Source organism: Meleagris gallopavo, chromosome 25, assembly GCF_000146605.3.
Source record: "Meleagris gallopavo isolate NT-WF06-2002-E0010 breed Aviagen turkey brand Nicholas breeding stock chromosome 25, Turkey_5.1, whole genome shotgun sequence".
In the NCBI taxonomy this organism is placed as follows: Eukaryota; Metazoa; Chordata; class Aves; order Galliformes; family Phasianidae; genus Meleagris; species Meleagris gallopavo.
Genome location: NC_015035.2, coordinates 2,820,228 through 2,835,299, shown reverse-complemented (window position 1 = coordinate 2,835,299; position 15,072 = coordinate 2,820,228). Strand labels below are relative to the sequence as shown.

Sequence of the window (15,072 nt, the reverse complement as noted above, 5' to 3'; positions counted from 1 at the left end):
ATTTAGAGATTAAGTTGCTGATTTCGCGTTCTTCTCCTTCCAGTATTTTTAGCCTGGGATTATAATTTGGGTTTAAGTGGAAACTGAATGAGAGTGAGAGGTGGTAAGAGCTCCATGTGTTACGGATCCTAAATTGGAGCCGGGATGCTGCCTGGGGGTTGGCTTTGACAGTTGGCCATGCAGATGGAGTGCTCTGAATATCTTATCTGCTGCATCCCTGCCCAACTGGCTGAAGACCTCACTGGGCTTTGAGAAACAAATAAGATGCAAACTGGGATGGATGGAGACTGGGAAAGTGGGAGGGAGCAGGAAGGGCAGATCTTGCTTCAGAAAGCAGCACCGCTCATCACATCTCCAGCTCCGGATCGCCATCAGTAAATCTGTAATGCGTAATAATGTGAGAAGAACCACTGCATCCCCTTCGCAGAGCTGGAGCCCGCGCTGAGGTGGGGATTGGAGGTGTTTTTAGCTGCCTCCCATAATCCAGAGGGAAGGAGCCCAGAGAAGGTGCCCAGGGAAGCTCCCTCCATCTCCAGCTGTGCTGCTCCGAGCTGCGCAGCTTTGGGCATGGGGTGTGAGTTTGGGATGTGGCGATGGGAGAGCTGTGGGCTCTATGCTCCATCTGTCTGATCTCTGGATTTCCAGCCCTGCTGACCCTTTGCTTTCTCTCCATCAGCTGCAGGCGCATACCTGCCACCCTTGCAGCAGGTATTTCAGGCGCCGCGTCGGCCCGGGATAGGAACTGTTGGGAAGCCCATCAAGCTCTTGGCCAACTACTTTGAAGTGGACATTCCCAAGATCGATGTGTATCATTATGAAGTGGATATCAAGCCTGACAAATGCCCACGCAGAGTCAACAGGTAAGGCAAGTATTAGAGGTTTTGGAGTTCATTCCCTGCTTCCAGTTCCCTTGCAGTAAGTGCCTTTCTTCCTCTTCACCAGTGGAAACCATCAGGGTGACATTGTCTGTGTTTAGCTTTGCCCCCTCTGTGCTGAGGTGGAAAAGCAGTGTTCAGTGGTGTTGGAAGCAGTTTTGGTGGCCTGCTGGCTCCAGCCCAGGTGTGCTCATGCCCAGCAAACACCTGGATACTGCCAGGTTTGGTGCCTGGGGCCCTCGTGTGCTGAAGTCTCAGCACTGCCCAACATGTGCAGCTGGCTGAACGTTATGAGCTGTTTGTGCAGCAGGGTTTGTTCCTGATAGCTTAGAAGGTCCTGAACTTAGCACACACTCCTGCTTCTTCAAAGCAACTGTGCAATTTTGGCAGCAATCACATAATTTAAAAATAGGAAGCCCCAGACCTTGAGCCATTGCATGGGGTTTTTTTCTTTTTTGTTTCTTTTTCTTTTTGACACCCTTTTCACTCTCCTTCGCCTCCTGCCCAAAGCAGCCTGGGTGGCTCTGTGTCTCAGAGGCCAGCGAGCAGATGCTGTAGCTGCTGTTTCCTATACTCTTGGCAGCTTGTGTCCATGGAATGCACTGCAGGTTGGCAGCCAGCTACTGCATGCTGTGTAAACTTGTTCTGCTGAAACCGATTTAACAAGCTGTGGGGCAAGGCATGTAGGTGTTGAGTGGGTGCTCTCTTGCCTTGGGAAGGACCTGGCTCTGCCATTCCTTGGCCTGCAGTACTGCAGTGAGAGCCCAGAGGTGGAGAAGCTCAGCACCTGGCAGGTCACACATCAGGCTGTGAAGAAACTGGCAAACCAAACCTCGCTCCTCTCTCCCCTGTGCCTTTCTTTCCTGCCTCTGCTTGTCCGTGTAGGGAAGTCGTGGAGTACATGGTACAACACTTCAAACCTCAGATCTTTGGCGACCGGAAGCCAGTCTACGATGGGAAGAAAAACATTTACACTGTTACGGCCTTACCCATTGGAAATGAGAGGGTAAGAGTGGGACGGGGGAACCCCAAGCATGGGAAGAACCGACTGAAAAATGAGCCACCTCTCTTTGTGCTGTGACCATTAAGTCCTGTGCCAGAGCCATGATTGCTTCCCTTCCCTTCTGCACTCAGGTTGACTTTGAGGTGACAATCCCAGGAGAAGGCAAGGACAGGATATTTAAGGTCTCTATCAAGTGGATGGCTATCGTGAGCTGGCGCATGCTCCACGAAGCCTTGGTGAGCGGGCAGATCCCTGTGCCTTTGGAGTCCGTCCAGGCACTGGATGTGGCCATGAGGCACCTGGCTTCCATGAGGTACGTGCACGTGGCTGGGGTGCTCCACAGTCGCTGCCTTGCACTGATGTGGTCAGTGCCTGCTGCTCCACGTGCTGTTTCCTCTGGTTTGCAGGTACACCCCGGTTGGTCGCTCCTTCTTCTCCCCCCCTGAAGGCTATTACCACCCCCTGGGAGGTGGCAGGGAGGTCTGGTTTGGTTTCCACCAGTCTGTCAGGCCTGCCATGTGGAAGATGATGCTCAACATTGATGGTGATGTATTTTTCATGCCGGCAAAAACTCTTTGCTCTCAAGCATGCCCAGCGCAGTCACATTTGCCCACAGAAGGCAGCATAGGCTAGAACTTAGCACTGAAGGTTGGGGGTTTTTTTGTTTATGTCTGGTTGATGGGAATCCAGTGTCCAGTGTTGAATGTGGTGGGGTGGGGGGGTCAGCAGTAGGGAACTGCAGCGCTGGGGCTGGGTGTGTTTGGAAAGACTGGGCCTTGCCTGCTCTCGGGTCAGGTCTAACTGTTGGAGGAGAGCAGAGAAACATCATGATGTCTGTTCCTCAGTTTCTGCAACGGCCTTCTACAAAGCCCAGCCTGTAATTGAGTTCATGTGTGAGGTGCTGGATATCCGGAACATCGATGAACAACCGAAGCCACTGACAGACTCACAGAGAGTGCGTTTCACCAAGGAGATCAAAGGTAGAGCCTCTGGGCAGAACTGAGGGGCCCTGCTGCAGTGTTGACCTCAGCCTGGCGCTGCTGCAGACTGGCTTTGTCAAATCAGCTTATCTCCCACCCCGGCAGCAGCAGGGGAATGCAGGGTTTGCCCCTTTAAAACGCTGCCTGGGGCACCGTTGCCTCCCTTGCTGCACTTCTCAGGCATCCGCAAGCATACCTGCTCTGCAAACAGTTAATTATTTAAGGAAGGTGTTGGTAGTGTCACGAAGAGATTGGGCTGAAGGGAATCATTCCCACATTTACAAGTGGTTCTGCTGTGTCTCTCTGTCTTTCATCAGGTTTGAAGGTAGAGGTTACCCACTGTGGGCAGATGAAGAGGAAATACCGTGTGTGTAACGTGACCCGGCGGCCGGCCAGCCACCAGACGTAAGGAGGGTGGGAAGATGCCCTCGGAAAAATCTGAGCTGTTCTCCTTTTTAGCAGCTGCCGTTAGTGTTAGGGAGAGCTGGAGGGAAAACTCCAGCCTGTGACAGTAAAAGGAGATGTGCTTTGCACTTCGCAGCAGTCTTGGGCACAGTAGCTTGCACTGCTCTGTGTCATGTGCTGTGAGTGTGGGTGGGGTGGAGAGGAGGGTGGGAGTGGAGGGGATGCTTTGCCTGGCAGACAGCACGCTGCGGAGGGCGGGAGCTAACATGCCAGGAATTGTCCTAGTTTTTACCTCTGAGTTTGGTTTTCTTCTTGCTTAAAATAGACGCTGCCAGAGCAGAAGCTTTGGCAGGGGATAAAGCGATCCCCTACCTTAAAATTATTTGCATGTGCCTGGGAGGGGACTTGGCCAAGGAGTCCTTCTGTGCTGAGGGGTGTGGGCCAAGAGGAGCCCATCCTGCTCTGGGACTGTCCTGCTCCCCATGGACCCCCGTGGGGCTGGGTGGGCTCCCGCAGAGCTGACAGAGGTGCCCTCAGTGCTGAGCTGTCTGCACGTCTGCTCCTTGTGCTTTCCCTGCCCCTATAAATATTCAGGATCTGGTTAACCTTTGCCTGAATCCCAGCTCAACTCCCAAAGAAGGCACCAAGCACGGAAGTCCTTCTGAGTGCCATGTGGCTGTATTTATGTACCTGACAGCAGCATGCATGGCATGTCCTGTAATAAACATTTGCCCTGATTAGCTGGATTAGCAAGGAAGAGCTTTATTTAGAGATCACAGTCTTAGGCTGGGATCAGAGTATTCCTGTCTTGATTTCTGAAAATACTTCTGTTCTGCTTTTTATTTTCTTGAGCGAGAGCCTGCCAGTTCCCTCTCTTCTCAGCCAGAGTAAGAAGTGGCTGAGTTTTGGAAGTGTCTGTTTTGAGTAGGTGCATCCTTCGTGTCCTGCTTCTGCCAGGTTTCCCCTGCAGCTGGAGAGCGGTCAGACAGTGGAGTGCACAGTGGCTCAGTACTTCAAGCAGAAATACAACCTGCAGCTGAAATACCCTCACCTCCCGTGTCTCCAGGTTGGCCAAGAGCAGAAGCACACATACCTGCCCTTGGAGGTGAGTGCTGGCTTCTGCACCGTTGAGCGTTCCAGCTTTTGGGCATGGTCAGAAGCAAAAGCAGTGCGGCCTCTGGTCTTTGCTGGCAAATGCATGACAGTGTTCTGCAGCTGATGGGTAATGGGTGCTAACTACTGCAATAGTGACTTGGTGAGAGCTGCTGCTAAGAAGTGAGGGATGAGACCGTGCTCATGCTATAAAGATGCTCTCCTGCAGCTGCAGGTTTGTCACCAGTGGTGACACAGGGCAGGTTAGCTGTGGTCCTCTGTGCCCCCACGTTTTTAACATGTAGCTGCTTGCTTTCCTCTGCACACAGGTGTGTAACATCGTGGCAGGCCAGCGGTGCATCAAGAAGCTCACAGACAATCAAACATCAACCATGATAAAAGCAACGGCCAGGTCTGCCCCAGACAGGCAGGAGGAGATCAGCCGCCTGGTAAGTGCCACCGTGGCAGGGGTTGGTGTTGGGCCGGGGCTCTGGTGGCAGGCTGTGCTGTGTCAGCAGTGGATGGTGCCTCACTCTGGTCCTGCTGCTAAGCTGCACAGCAGGAAGCAACTGTGCCCTGCGTAGAAAATGCTGGTGGAGTTAATGGCTTGGTTATTCTTCTCTGACTGAATCCCCCATCCTAGGCACCTGCATGTAATGGATGCTTGCACAGGAGAATGCAGCACGGAGTGACAGGGAAAACTCAAATGCAGCGAATTCAGGTCCTCACGTTCAAGCAAACTGACACAAAGGGGGGGTGAACTTAAAATAGAAAAGCAAATTAGAGAGGTAGCTCCAGCTCCAGATGTGTGTGGAGACTGTGCGTTATCAGCCTGTGGTATGGAAACTCTGTGTCTGCAGGTCTCCTTTGGGCAAGCAGGGGAATGAGAAACCTGGCTCTGCCAGCAGCTGGGCAGGAGCTGTGTAGTAGTGCTGTTGTTACCCAGCGGATGCCTCTGGGCTTTGGAAGCTGGGGATGCTTTTAATTCCTTTTGGGGCTTTTGATAACAGTATCTTGCTCTCCGAACTTTCCCATTGATGCCTTAAATCCCAGGAGCAGGCTCCGCTCTGTTACATCAGTCAGTCCATTCAGAGCTCAGGTCCTCCACAGGTCAGTTTGGATGGCAGAGTTTGGCCTTTTGTGTTCCATCGCTTCCCCTTCCCTACCAAGAGGAATTCAGCTTTGTAGAGAGCATAACTTGAGGTGCCCGTGTTTCCTGGTCAGCTGAATGCTGCATGGCACGAAGCAGTTGGTCTCATTCCTTCCCGTTGGCCCTTCCTTCCCTCTGCAGATGAAGAATGCCAGCTACAACCTGGATCCATACATTCAGGAGTTTGGGATCAAGGTGAAGGATGACATGACGGAGGTGACGGGGAGGGTCCTGCCGGCGCCTATCCTGCAGTATGGAGGCAGGGTAAGCAGGGCTCTGCTGCTGGCTGCAGTGCACAGGGATGGATGCTCTCACAGTGGAAAACACTGTTTTTGACTAAAATTTGTACTACCTTCAGATTTACAGATTAGAGGTGGTTTTTTTTTTATTGGAGCACCTTAGTGTTTTTTGCAGTATGACTTTTCTGAAAGTTGTAACCGTAAGTCATGCAGTGACGAGGAAGTGGGCTGAAAGGGAGAGGGATATTTGGGGTCAGGCTGTGGTTCTTCCACGGTCTGTGCGGTTGACATGTGGATGGGGTTTGTGTCCACACCCAGAGAGATGCGTGGTTCTCAGGACTCTCTGCTTTGTGATGCCACACGAGAGCAACTCAGGTGAATTTTCCATCACCTTGGAGGAGCCGAAATTCTTAACTACCCATGGCTGAGAGCCACAGTCGTCCGTGAAAGAGCAGGGAGCAGCTTTCAGCAAGCACAGCTCTTCAGGGCGTGCAGCTTGATGGCGGGGAGTGCAGACACAGCACTTGCATCCCCCAGGGACTGCCGGCGTGGGGCCGGTCCTGCTGTGCCTCGTGGCCCCTCGGCGGCAGCGCTCTGACCGTCTGTTTGCCTTGCAGAACCGAGCCATTGCAACTCCCAACCAGGGCGTGTGGGACATGCGAGGGAAGCAGTTCTACAACGGCATTGAGATCAAAGTCTGGGCGATTGCTTGCTTTGCCCCGCAGAAGCAGTGTCGAGAAGAGGTGCTGAAGTAAGGAAACGGGCAGCCCGTGAGGGTGGGAAGAGGCAGAAGGAGCTGTGTTGGCGTGCAGTGCAGCACTGCTGTCTGCAGCCTGAGGCTGCGCTTCCCTTCCTGCTGACATTGGATCTGTGTGTGGCTGAACTGCTTGCTGGTACAAACTTGATCCAGGTTCAGGCTGGGTGTTGGGCGCTGATTCTTGTTAGTTTATCCGGAGTGCACGGCTGTTTATCCTGGCGAGGCTGAAGGTAGCACATCATCGCTCTAACACGTGTGGACTGGCAGTCTCTCTTTCCTTTCCTCTCTGTGCTTTGCATCAGGTATCTCGTTCTGATGCTGCCAGCCCTAAGGCCAGTGGTACTGTACTGAGCTCTTCTAACCTGAATTTCCTCAAGGAGAAGGTGGATAAGATTGCCAGAAATATTTAGTTAAAAGTTTCTGCAATAACCCAGGAGCTCAGAATTGAATTTAACTTGGCTAATGAACTTTCTGTCCCACTTCACTCCATGATTTACCTTTGAGAGGTTTCCTTTGTGCTGTGACATCACTGGCTCTCCACATCCTCACATTGCTCTTTGTTATCTCCCTGTCCACTGGGTTAACCATTATTTCCCCCTGGAATAAGGCGCCTCTCCTCTTGGCTTCAGTGGCCAAAGCAGCAGTGTTCCTGCTGCTTTCAAGGACACACAGTGCCTTCTGGAACAGAGTGCTTCCTGCATGGATTACACTAACATGCCATGGGTTTTCATTATATAGGAGTCTTAGGGTAGCTGTCTGATTTGATAGCAAAGTGACGCTGAGCAGAGAGTTTATGTGATTTAGAGAGCTGTCACCTTTCTTTTGAATTCTGGTGAGATCCCAAGTTTCTCCTGACCGAGAGTGGAGGCACTGAGGTGAGCATTCTGTGTGGCTCTCCTGGCTGTGTTTAATAGTGTCATTTGGGATGGGTTGGAGCAGCTCAAAGCCTCTCTGTCTGCGGTAACTGTGTGCAGGTGGGAGTAACACTGCACTCCCCTTATCACCCTTCAGGGTAGGCTCTTCCACTGGCAGAGCTGGGAGCTCCCTGCATCAAATTTATCCTTGGCAGTCTGTAGTGTGGCTGGCCTTGTGTGCAGCAGAGCACTTTGGTTTGGTAAGTGAAGGCTTTGCAAATCACCTGGAAATCAACCTTTCCCAGAGAACAGGTCTGCTCCCCTTCTCATTTCTAAATAGGAATAGCTTACAGCTCCTTCAGTCCTCAGGAAAAGTCTTTGCTGTGGGTAAGAGAACACTGAGAGAGGATGGCCAGGCTGGGGCCGCTCAGCTTTAACACGTGTTGGGCTTCTGCTGGTGTTCACCATGTGGGCTGATTTTGGGCTGCTTTTTCTCTCCTCCCGGGCACAGGAACTTTACAGACCAGCTGCGTAAGATCTCCAAGGACGCAGGGATGCCGATCCAGGGCCAGCCCTGTTTCTGTAAATACGCCCAGGGTGCAGACAGTGTGGAGCCCATGTTTCGGCACCTCAAGAACACCTATTCAGGGCTTCAGCTCATCATTGTCATCCTGCCAGGAAAAACACCAGTGTACGGTGCGTCTTGGGCCGGGGCAGGCGGGGAGAAGTGAAGGGTTTTGCCCTGGCTCAGGAGGGCTGGCTCTGTCCCTTCCACTCTCTCCCCCCATTTTTGAGGGCCATGCTGAAAGCTGTGCTTTGCTGATTGCCTGCCCATTCATAATTCCTCTGCCCACAGCCGAGGTGAAGCGTGTTGGGGACACTCTCCTGGGAATGGCCACGCAGTGCGTCCAGGTCAAGAATGTGGTGAAAACTTCCCCACAGACCCTTTCCAACCTCTGCCTCAAGATCAACGTCAAGCTTGGCGGGATCAACAACATCCTAGTGCCTCACCAGCGGTTCGTATGGCTGCTGCCTGTCGTGGCTTTAGGGCTTGTGTGCTGTGTTCCATGTCCCTCCTGTCATCCCTTCCCTCAGACTGTGCAGTACTTGCAGCTGTGTAAAGCAGCTCCCTCAAAGGCTTCTAGCCCATCCTGCCTTGTGGCAAGCTGTCCATGTGCCTGTGTCCAGCCCAGAGCCTGGAGGTTGGGAGATGTCCTCTGGCAGTCTGCTCATCTCTGTTGGGCTGTGCATTGTCCTGAGATGCCCCCGGGAGGCTGACTGCTGCTTTCTCTTCTTTCCCACCAGCTCTGCTGTCTTTCAGCAACCAGTGATATTCCTCGGGGCTGATGTCACTCACCCACCTGCTGGAGATGGGAAGAAACCCTCTATAACAGCTGTAAGTTCCAATTCTGAGGCTGGGCTCAGTCGTGCTCGGTAGGCTTGCTGAGAGGCAGGAACTGGAGCGAGACTCGTGCGCTACTTCACCATTGTTCCCGTGGTGACACTTCTCAGGGTGGCCCCATGCCCTGTGGGCTCCTCCTGGGGAGGTGGGCAGCGCTTGAACGTGCCGCACTGCCAAGTTGTTGGGTTCCTGGTGAGCTGCCGGGAGAGCTGGCAGCAGCCGGCAGATGGGGCTCGTGATGTGCCGAGCCCTGCTGTGCTGTCAGGCGGCCATGCGGGGAGCTACGTGCTGCCAGTGCTGGAGGCATCCCAGCTCTTCCACGGCAGCCCTGGAGGAACCTTCCCCAGATGGGAGAGTGGGGATTTGGGAGTGGGAGAAATGGAGCGGCTTTGCTTATCCACTCCAAGCGCATAATGGGCATCCACGCAGTGAGTGATGGCTGCTCGTGTTTTTGGTGAGGCTCTGACAGCTTGCCTTGTCCTTGTTGCAGAGAAGGAGAGTGTCAGGTTCTCTTGTGTCTGTCTTAATTAAGCACTTCAGCATTTTCCTATTAAGTTCTTAGCTTTCCAGGACTCGTAGCTCAGGTTTTCCTTGGCATGCAAATGTCTTTGGAGAATTGTTTTTTCTTAATTAAAAGGGGTTGGGAAATGCTTTTGGCTGTTTGTTCATAGGTGTGGGTGGGACAGAACAGTCTGTTTCCTGGCGGTGGTGCTTCCACTCTGAAAACACCCTCTGTGTCTTTCTGTACAGAACCACTGTGGAGTTTTAGTCTTAATTTCTATAAAAGCTTTTTCTGATCTGCAGGGGCGAAGGGGTAGAGCCTTCAGATGGCCTTGTTCTTCTCCTTGGTTTGTTGTTAACAAGACCACAGAAAAGGGCCCATCACAGGGGCCAGAGGAAGCATTTTCATTGAGCGTTTCAGCAGGCCAAAGCCTAGAGCTCCTTTTGCTAAGCAAAAGTGAAAGTGGTGCTGAGTGTGAGGGCCACGGGGCAGGAGCATTGCTGCGGAGGATGTGTGCCTGCGGTGCTTTCCCTGCCCTGTGTGGTGGGACGCAGACGACACAGCAGCATCCCCACCAGCCTTGCAGCAGTCGGGCATTGTGTCACAGTGTGGGCCAGAGCCACCTCTGCACCTGTGACTCACACTGTGCCTCCGCCCCTGCGTCACAGCCAAGCCTGGCTGCTCTCAGGATGTTGCCTGACATTTTTGAGGTCTGCCCTCCGCAGTGCCCAGCTGCGATGGGTGACTCCCTGCTCAGCAGCTGCCACGAGGTGACTCATCCCACCGTGTCCTTGGGGAGAGCAGACTGTCGCCGTCTGGGGCAGCACCGCTGCCTGTGACTGAGCGGAGCGTGGGGATGTGATGCTGGCAGATGCTCCTTGCAGACATTTTCCCTGGTTCATTCGAGCAGAGAGCCTCCTGGCAGTCCTGTGTGGGCAGGGCGCTGGTGCTTTTGCTGTGGTTGGAGAGCTAAGAGCCGGTATCAGAGCTTCTTGTTGTAAGCGTGATAAAGACTTAAGCAGCATTTACAGCGGTGGCATGGCAGTGGTAGGTGAGGTTTTGTACCTGGAGATGTCAGTGACGCAGCAAAGCAGGTTCAGCATGATGCTGTTATTCATGGAAGCCAAAAACTTCAAATGAGGGATGGAGAGAGAAGTATGCCCATAGGCAGAAAGGGCATTCCCCTTTCAATCATCATCTGCAGTTGAGCAGGAGTGTGGAAACAGAGCAGAAACAGCCCCGTCTCACCCCACACAGCCACGTGGCTCAGCAGTGCCCACCAAGTCATCTCACCAGAACTTCCCTAGAGAGCATGAAACTGGGATGTGGCTGCCACCAGGGTTGTCCTTTCTAGGTTGCAGTTGCCTGCGTGGTATTTGCTGCCCCATCTCCTGATCTGTGAGCTCGAGCTGCTCTGCCCACAGTCAGCCGTGGGTGTTTGAAACAGTCAGAGGATGGGAAAGTCCCACGTCCCCTTCATCCATGCTGTGGTAACACGTGGGCCTGTCCCTGCAGGTTGTGGGCAGCATGGATGCTCACCCCAGCCGGTACTGTGCCACGGTGCGTGTGCAGCGTCCTCGCCAGGAAATCATTGAGGATTTGTCCTACATGGTAAGGGAGCTCCTCATCCAGTTCTACAAATCCACGCGCTTCAAACCCACCAGGATCATCTTCTATCGTGACGGTGTTCCCGAGGGGCAGCTCCCACAGGTGAGGACCCTTTGCTTCTCCCTCAGCCAGCACGTGTTTTCACTTGACAAAGAAGGGCTTCAGTGCCCTGAGTTTACCTTGCTCACACTTGTGTTGCCTGGAATTTTGGGGTTTTGCTGAAGTGCTTTGGGTGTAGTGGTGTTGTTGTTTGGCTCTGGAACTGAGCCAAAGCCTTGCAAAGCTGGTGCTGGGCACCTGGCAGTCACTCAGGACACGCTTAGCAGCATGAGGACACCAGACGGCCGGTGCTTGGAAGCTTCCCCTGGGGCTAGGTTTGGGCACCGTCCTCTTTTCCCACTTGTGTTGGGGATGCATTGTGCTGAGGAGCGCTCATGGGTGGCAGTGTAAGAACTCTTGGTTCTCCCTGCGGGTTAGCCTAAAGCTGCACTAGCTGCTGCTCCCAGGAGTGCATGGAGAAGGCTGGTGCAGACACAGACCGGCGTGTCCACTCACTGTACATTGTCTGTCTCTCTAGATCCTTCACTATGAGCTCCTAGCAATCCGAGATGCCTGCATCAAACTGGAAAAGGATTACCAGCCTGGCATCACTTACATCGTTGTCCAGAAAAGGCATCACACCCGCCTCTTCTGCGCAGACAAGAACGAGAGGGTAAGTGCTGGGCCTGGGGGGGGCTTCATTTCATTGTCAGCTTGTAGGAGGAGCCAGCCTTGGACTTGCTGAGTGCAAAGCCCACCACTGGCAGGCAGAGCACTTTCTTGAATGAAATGTGCTGCTCAGTTGACTCCTGTATCTGCGAGGATTAGGCTTCTTCTAGAAACCCAGACAGCTGTTTGCTGTTATGATGAGTTACTGGGTGCTGACAATCCTGGTGACTCCTTGAAATAGCCTCTGTCAGCCTGAAAACATCTGTTGTTTTGGTGATAGCTGTAGCTGCTGATGTTGTGACAGGATGAATAACCCCTTGCTTGCTCACAGCTCACACAAGGTTTGTGTGCTTTGTGCTGTGCAGTAAGTCACTGATCTTTGTAGCTTTTCCTAGATTTGGTCTAAATTTAGGGTTAAAATGTAGTGTAGCCAGACTCAGTCTCTACCTGGGCATAGAGGCTTAATTTTGGGACCTAAGGGCCATGTTTGATGGTGTAAAGCCCTCGTATCTTGTGGCAGAGGCCCCAGTGTACGCTGCCTGCAGAGATCCCTGGTGTTTTGCTCACTTAATTTTCATCTGTGCAGCGGGATGGGCTGTGCCCAGACCTCACCCTGCCTGTTCTTTTGATGTCGTTTGCTCTGTGTGTATGTCATGCCTGGTGTTGATGCTGGCAGAAAATGCTGGCAAGCTTGTCGGGACAGGGAGCAGAGTAGGATGACCTGATTCTGTTCCCCTGTAATAAAGTGGCTCTACACAGTGCTTTCCAACTGAGACATGGAGATAGTGACCCTGTGCTGTGGCCCTGGTGCAGGGCAGCTGTTCCAGACAGCGCTCTGGATAGCAGGAAATAGCCAAACTCTGCAATGCTTGGATCTTTCTTTTCTCTGTAGATTGGGAAGAGCGGAAACATCCCAGCAGGAACAACAGTGGATACAAACATCACCCACCCTTTCGAGTTTGACTTTTACTTGTGCAGTCATGCAGGCATTCAGGTACTGTGCTGCAGGGCTGGCTGTTGTGATGCATTGTTTTCCTTTGGTTCTTGTTACAAATTTCACTCTGGTGCATCTGAAGGGCCCCTCTGGGAGACATGGGTAGTTTGATCCAAGCTGCCACCGTGGTGGTTTGTGCTAGCAGGTGCCGGGACGGCTGCTGCATGACGTGGCATGTACTTGGCTTCTCTCCTGGAGCCGAAGATCTCCTCTGAGAATTTCCTTCTTTGGAGCAGCCAGTTCAGCAGCTTGTCAGATGGTGCCCAAGCACGCAGGGCTCGCTGGTCATCAGCAGGGACCTGCTGTCTGGTGTGGGCGGGAGGTTCTGTGGCCAGCCGTCCCCGGAGGAGGTGGCTTGCTTTGCAGCTGCCTTTCATCAGGCAGCCAAGATTAGTCAGAAACCATACAGAAGAAACTGCACTCAATCTACAGCTGCTTCCACAAGGGAGGCTTTTTGGCATCCACTCCTCCTGCAAGGACAGCAGGGAGCTGGCTTCATTGGGAGCTGTGGGGGAGCTCTGTGCTGATGCAGTGCGATGCAGTGGGGCTGTGTGGTGTTGGAGCCTGGGCAAGCAGCACAGAAGCACCAGCAGTGCCTGGGCGTAGTTTATGCTTCAGTGCAAAGTGCTTTCCTGCCTGTTCACTTTTAGGGCTCCCAAATTAAAGGATCATGGGCTCCTCTCCTACTGAGATTGCTTTGACAGCTTGTTTAGATTGAGGAGGAGGGTGACCAGGATGCAAGGCAGCTGCCTGCAAATACCTGGCCTGTGGGCACAAGCAGCGCCTCTCACAGCACTCTGTGTCCTTGCAGGGTACGAGCCGGCCCTCCCATTACTACGTGCTCTGGGATGACAACCGGTTCACCGCGGATGAGCTGCAGATCCTCACGTACCAGCTGTGCCATACCTACGTGCGCTGCACCCGCTCGGTCTCCATCCCAGCCCCGGCTTACTACGCCCGGCTGGTGGCGTTCAGAGCGAGGTACCACCTCGTGGACAAGGAGCACGACAGGTGAGGGGGCTGTGCCTGTGGTCCCGGGGAGGACAAACCCTGGGGGAGGGCATTGGGTTCTGAGCACCTTGCTTTCGTGTGCAGCAGGGCTGAGCTGCTCAGCAAAAGACCCTTGGTCGAGAGTGGTTCGCCCACAGCTGCATCCTCTTAGGTCGCAGTCTAGGAGGGAATGGGGGTTAAGGAGTGTGAAATCCCATCCTGGGCATCCCTGGAGTGTTTGAGCATTGCCACACACCTCAGGGTGCCAAAATCCCTGCAGTGCCGGGGTTGGCTCACATGGGAGAAGTGCAAGCAGACTGATATCAAAGGGAGATCTCAGTGTTCCTGGGTGGGGGGAATTTCAATTAATTACACAACTATTTTCTTGCACTTTCAGTGGCGAGGGCAGCCATATATCTGGACAGAGCAACGGCAGAGACCCCCAGGCCTTGGCAAAGGCTGTGCAGGTTCATCAGGACACTTTACGTACCATGTACTTTGCTTGAAAGCCTAACTTTTGTTACCTCACTCAAGAAAGCTTTCAGATTTGTAGGAGCCATACAAAAAAGGAAGCATTGGGACACCTTGTTTTTTTTTTTTCCAATGAGAAATCACTGCAGGGCAGGCAGCGTCGGTTCGAGGCAGGAGACCAGCACCACCGGACAGGAAGATCCAACACCTTCGTAGGATTGGAAGAGACTGATTATTTTTTTAATTTTTTCTGGCTTTGCAAAATTTTGACCTGACCAAACACCTGAAGGCATTCGAGGAAGGGATAAAAGTCCCAGGAGGCGGAAGCAGGTTTTCATGTTTAAGATGCAATACTAGAGACTCCTGACTGTGAAAGGCGGATTTGGTCCTCCGTTGCCCATCAGGCGCTGGTAGGTATTTTTTGTGGGGGTTGGGGGGAGGGGATTTTTAGAGCCTTAAAACAGAAGACTAGATTTATAAAACTAATATTTTAGAATATGAGATGCTTTAATGGGTTAAGGGGAAAAAAAACCAACTAGTTTATAGATAACTCTAACACTAACAGTTCCCCGCCCCCGAGCGGTTCCCCCCGGATAACGTAAGGCACCCTAGCACTTAGCTCAGAACTGAAAACTGTCTTCCTTGTGTTAAAAGCTAGTTAGCTGCTGCCATTTGAAGCAACAGTCACAGACTTTTCCATGGGTGAGTGCCTTACTACGATGCTGCAAAATTTCAATGTTTTTAATCTTGTAAGGAAAATAGTAATCTTGTCTTGATGGTGGTCCATATTTCCATCGGAAGGAGTTAATTTCTATGGTCCTGAGTTGCAGTGTGTGTTAGATCACAACCTCGTGGTGGTTAAACTCCGTTGAAAGATGTGCACTTTCATATAGGACACGTTTAATGGCTGCTGACCCATTTTTGTTTCCAATGTACTACTTGTTATTTAAAACTGTTTCTGACAAATGGGGGCACTGTCATCCCATGAGGACAGAAATGGCTATCAATTTCTTTTTTCTTTTTTCTTTTTTCTTTTTTTTTT

General features: G+C 52.5%; 1 protein-coding gene across 2 annotated transcripts; it reads left to right on the top strand.

The window, feature by feature from the left end:
* Positions 1-655: 655 nt before the first annotated feature.
* On the top strand, positions 656-14,256 carry LOC100544933 (protein argonaute-1). Of its 2 annotated transcripts, none has more exons than XM_010723332.3 (18): positions 656-860; positions 1,761-1,881; positions 2,010-2,191; positions 2,286-2,422; positions 2,724-2,858; positions 3,176-3,263; positions 4,221-4,368; positions 4,685-4,804; positions 5,647-5,769; positions 6,362-6,495; positions 7,867-8,051; positions 8,212-8,371; positions 8,661-8,751; positions 10,775-10,969; positions 11,445-11,579; positions 12,468-12,569; positions 13,381-13,580; positions 13,957-14,256. In XM_010723332.3, the coding sequence occupies exons 2-18, from the start codon at positions 1,777-1,779 to the stop codon at positions 14,063-14,065; spliced, it is 2,349 nt and encodes a 782-aa protein (XP_010721634.1). In that variant the 5' UTR covers positions 656-860; positions 1,761-1,776; the 3' UTR covers positions 14,066-14,256. The 2 variants fall into 2 exon arrangements, with proteins under 2 accessions (XP_010721634.1, XP_031412657.1); XM_031556797.1 differs by having other exon boundaries at positions 702-865.
* Positions 14,257-15,072: the final 816 nt, after the last annotated feature.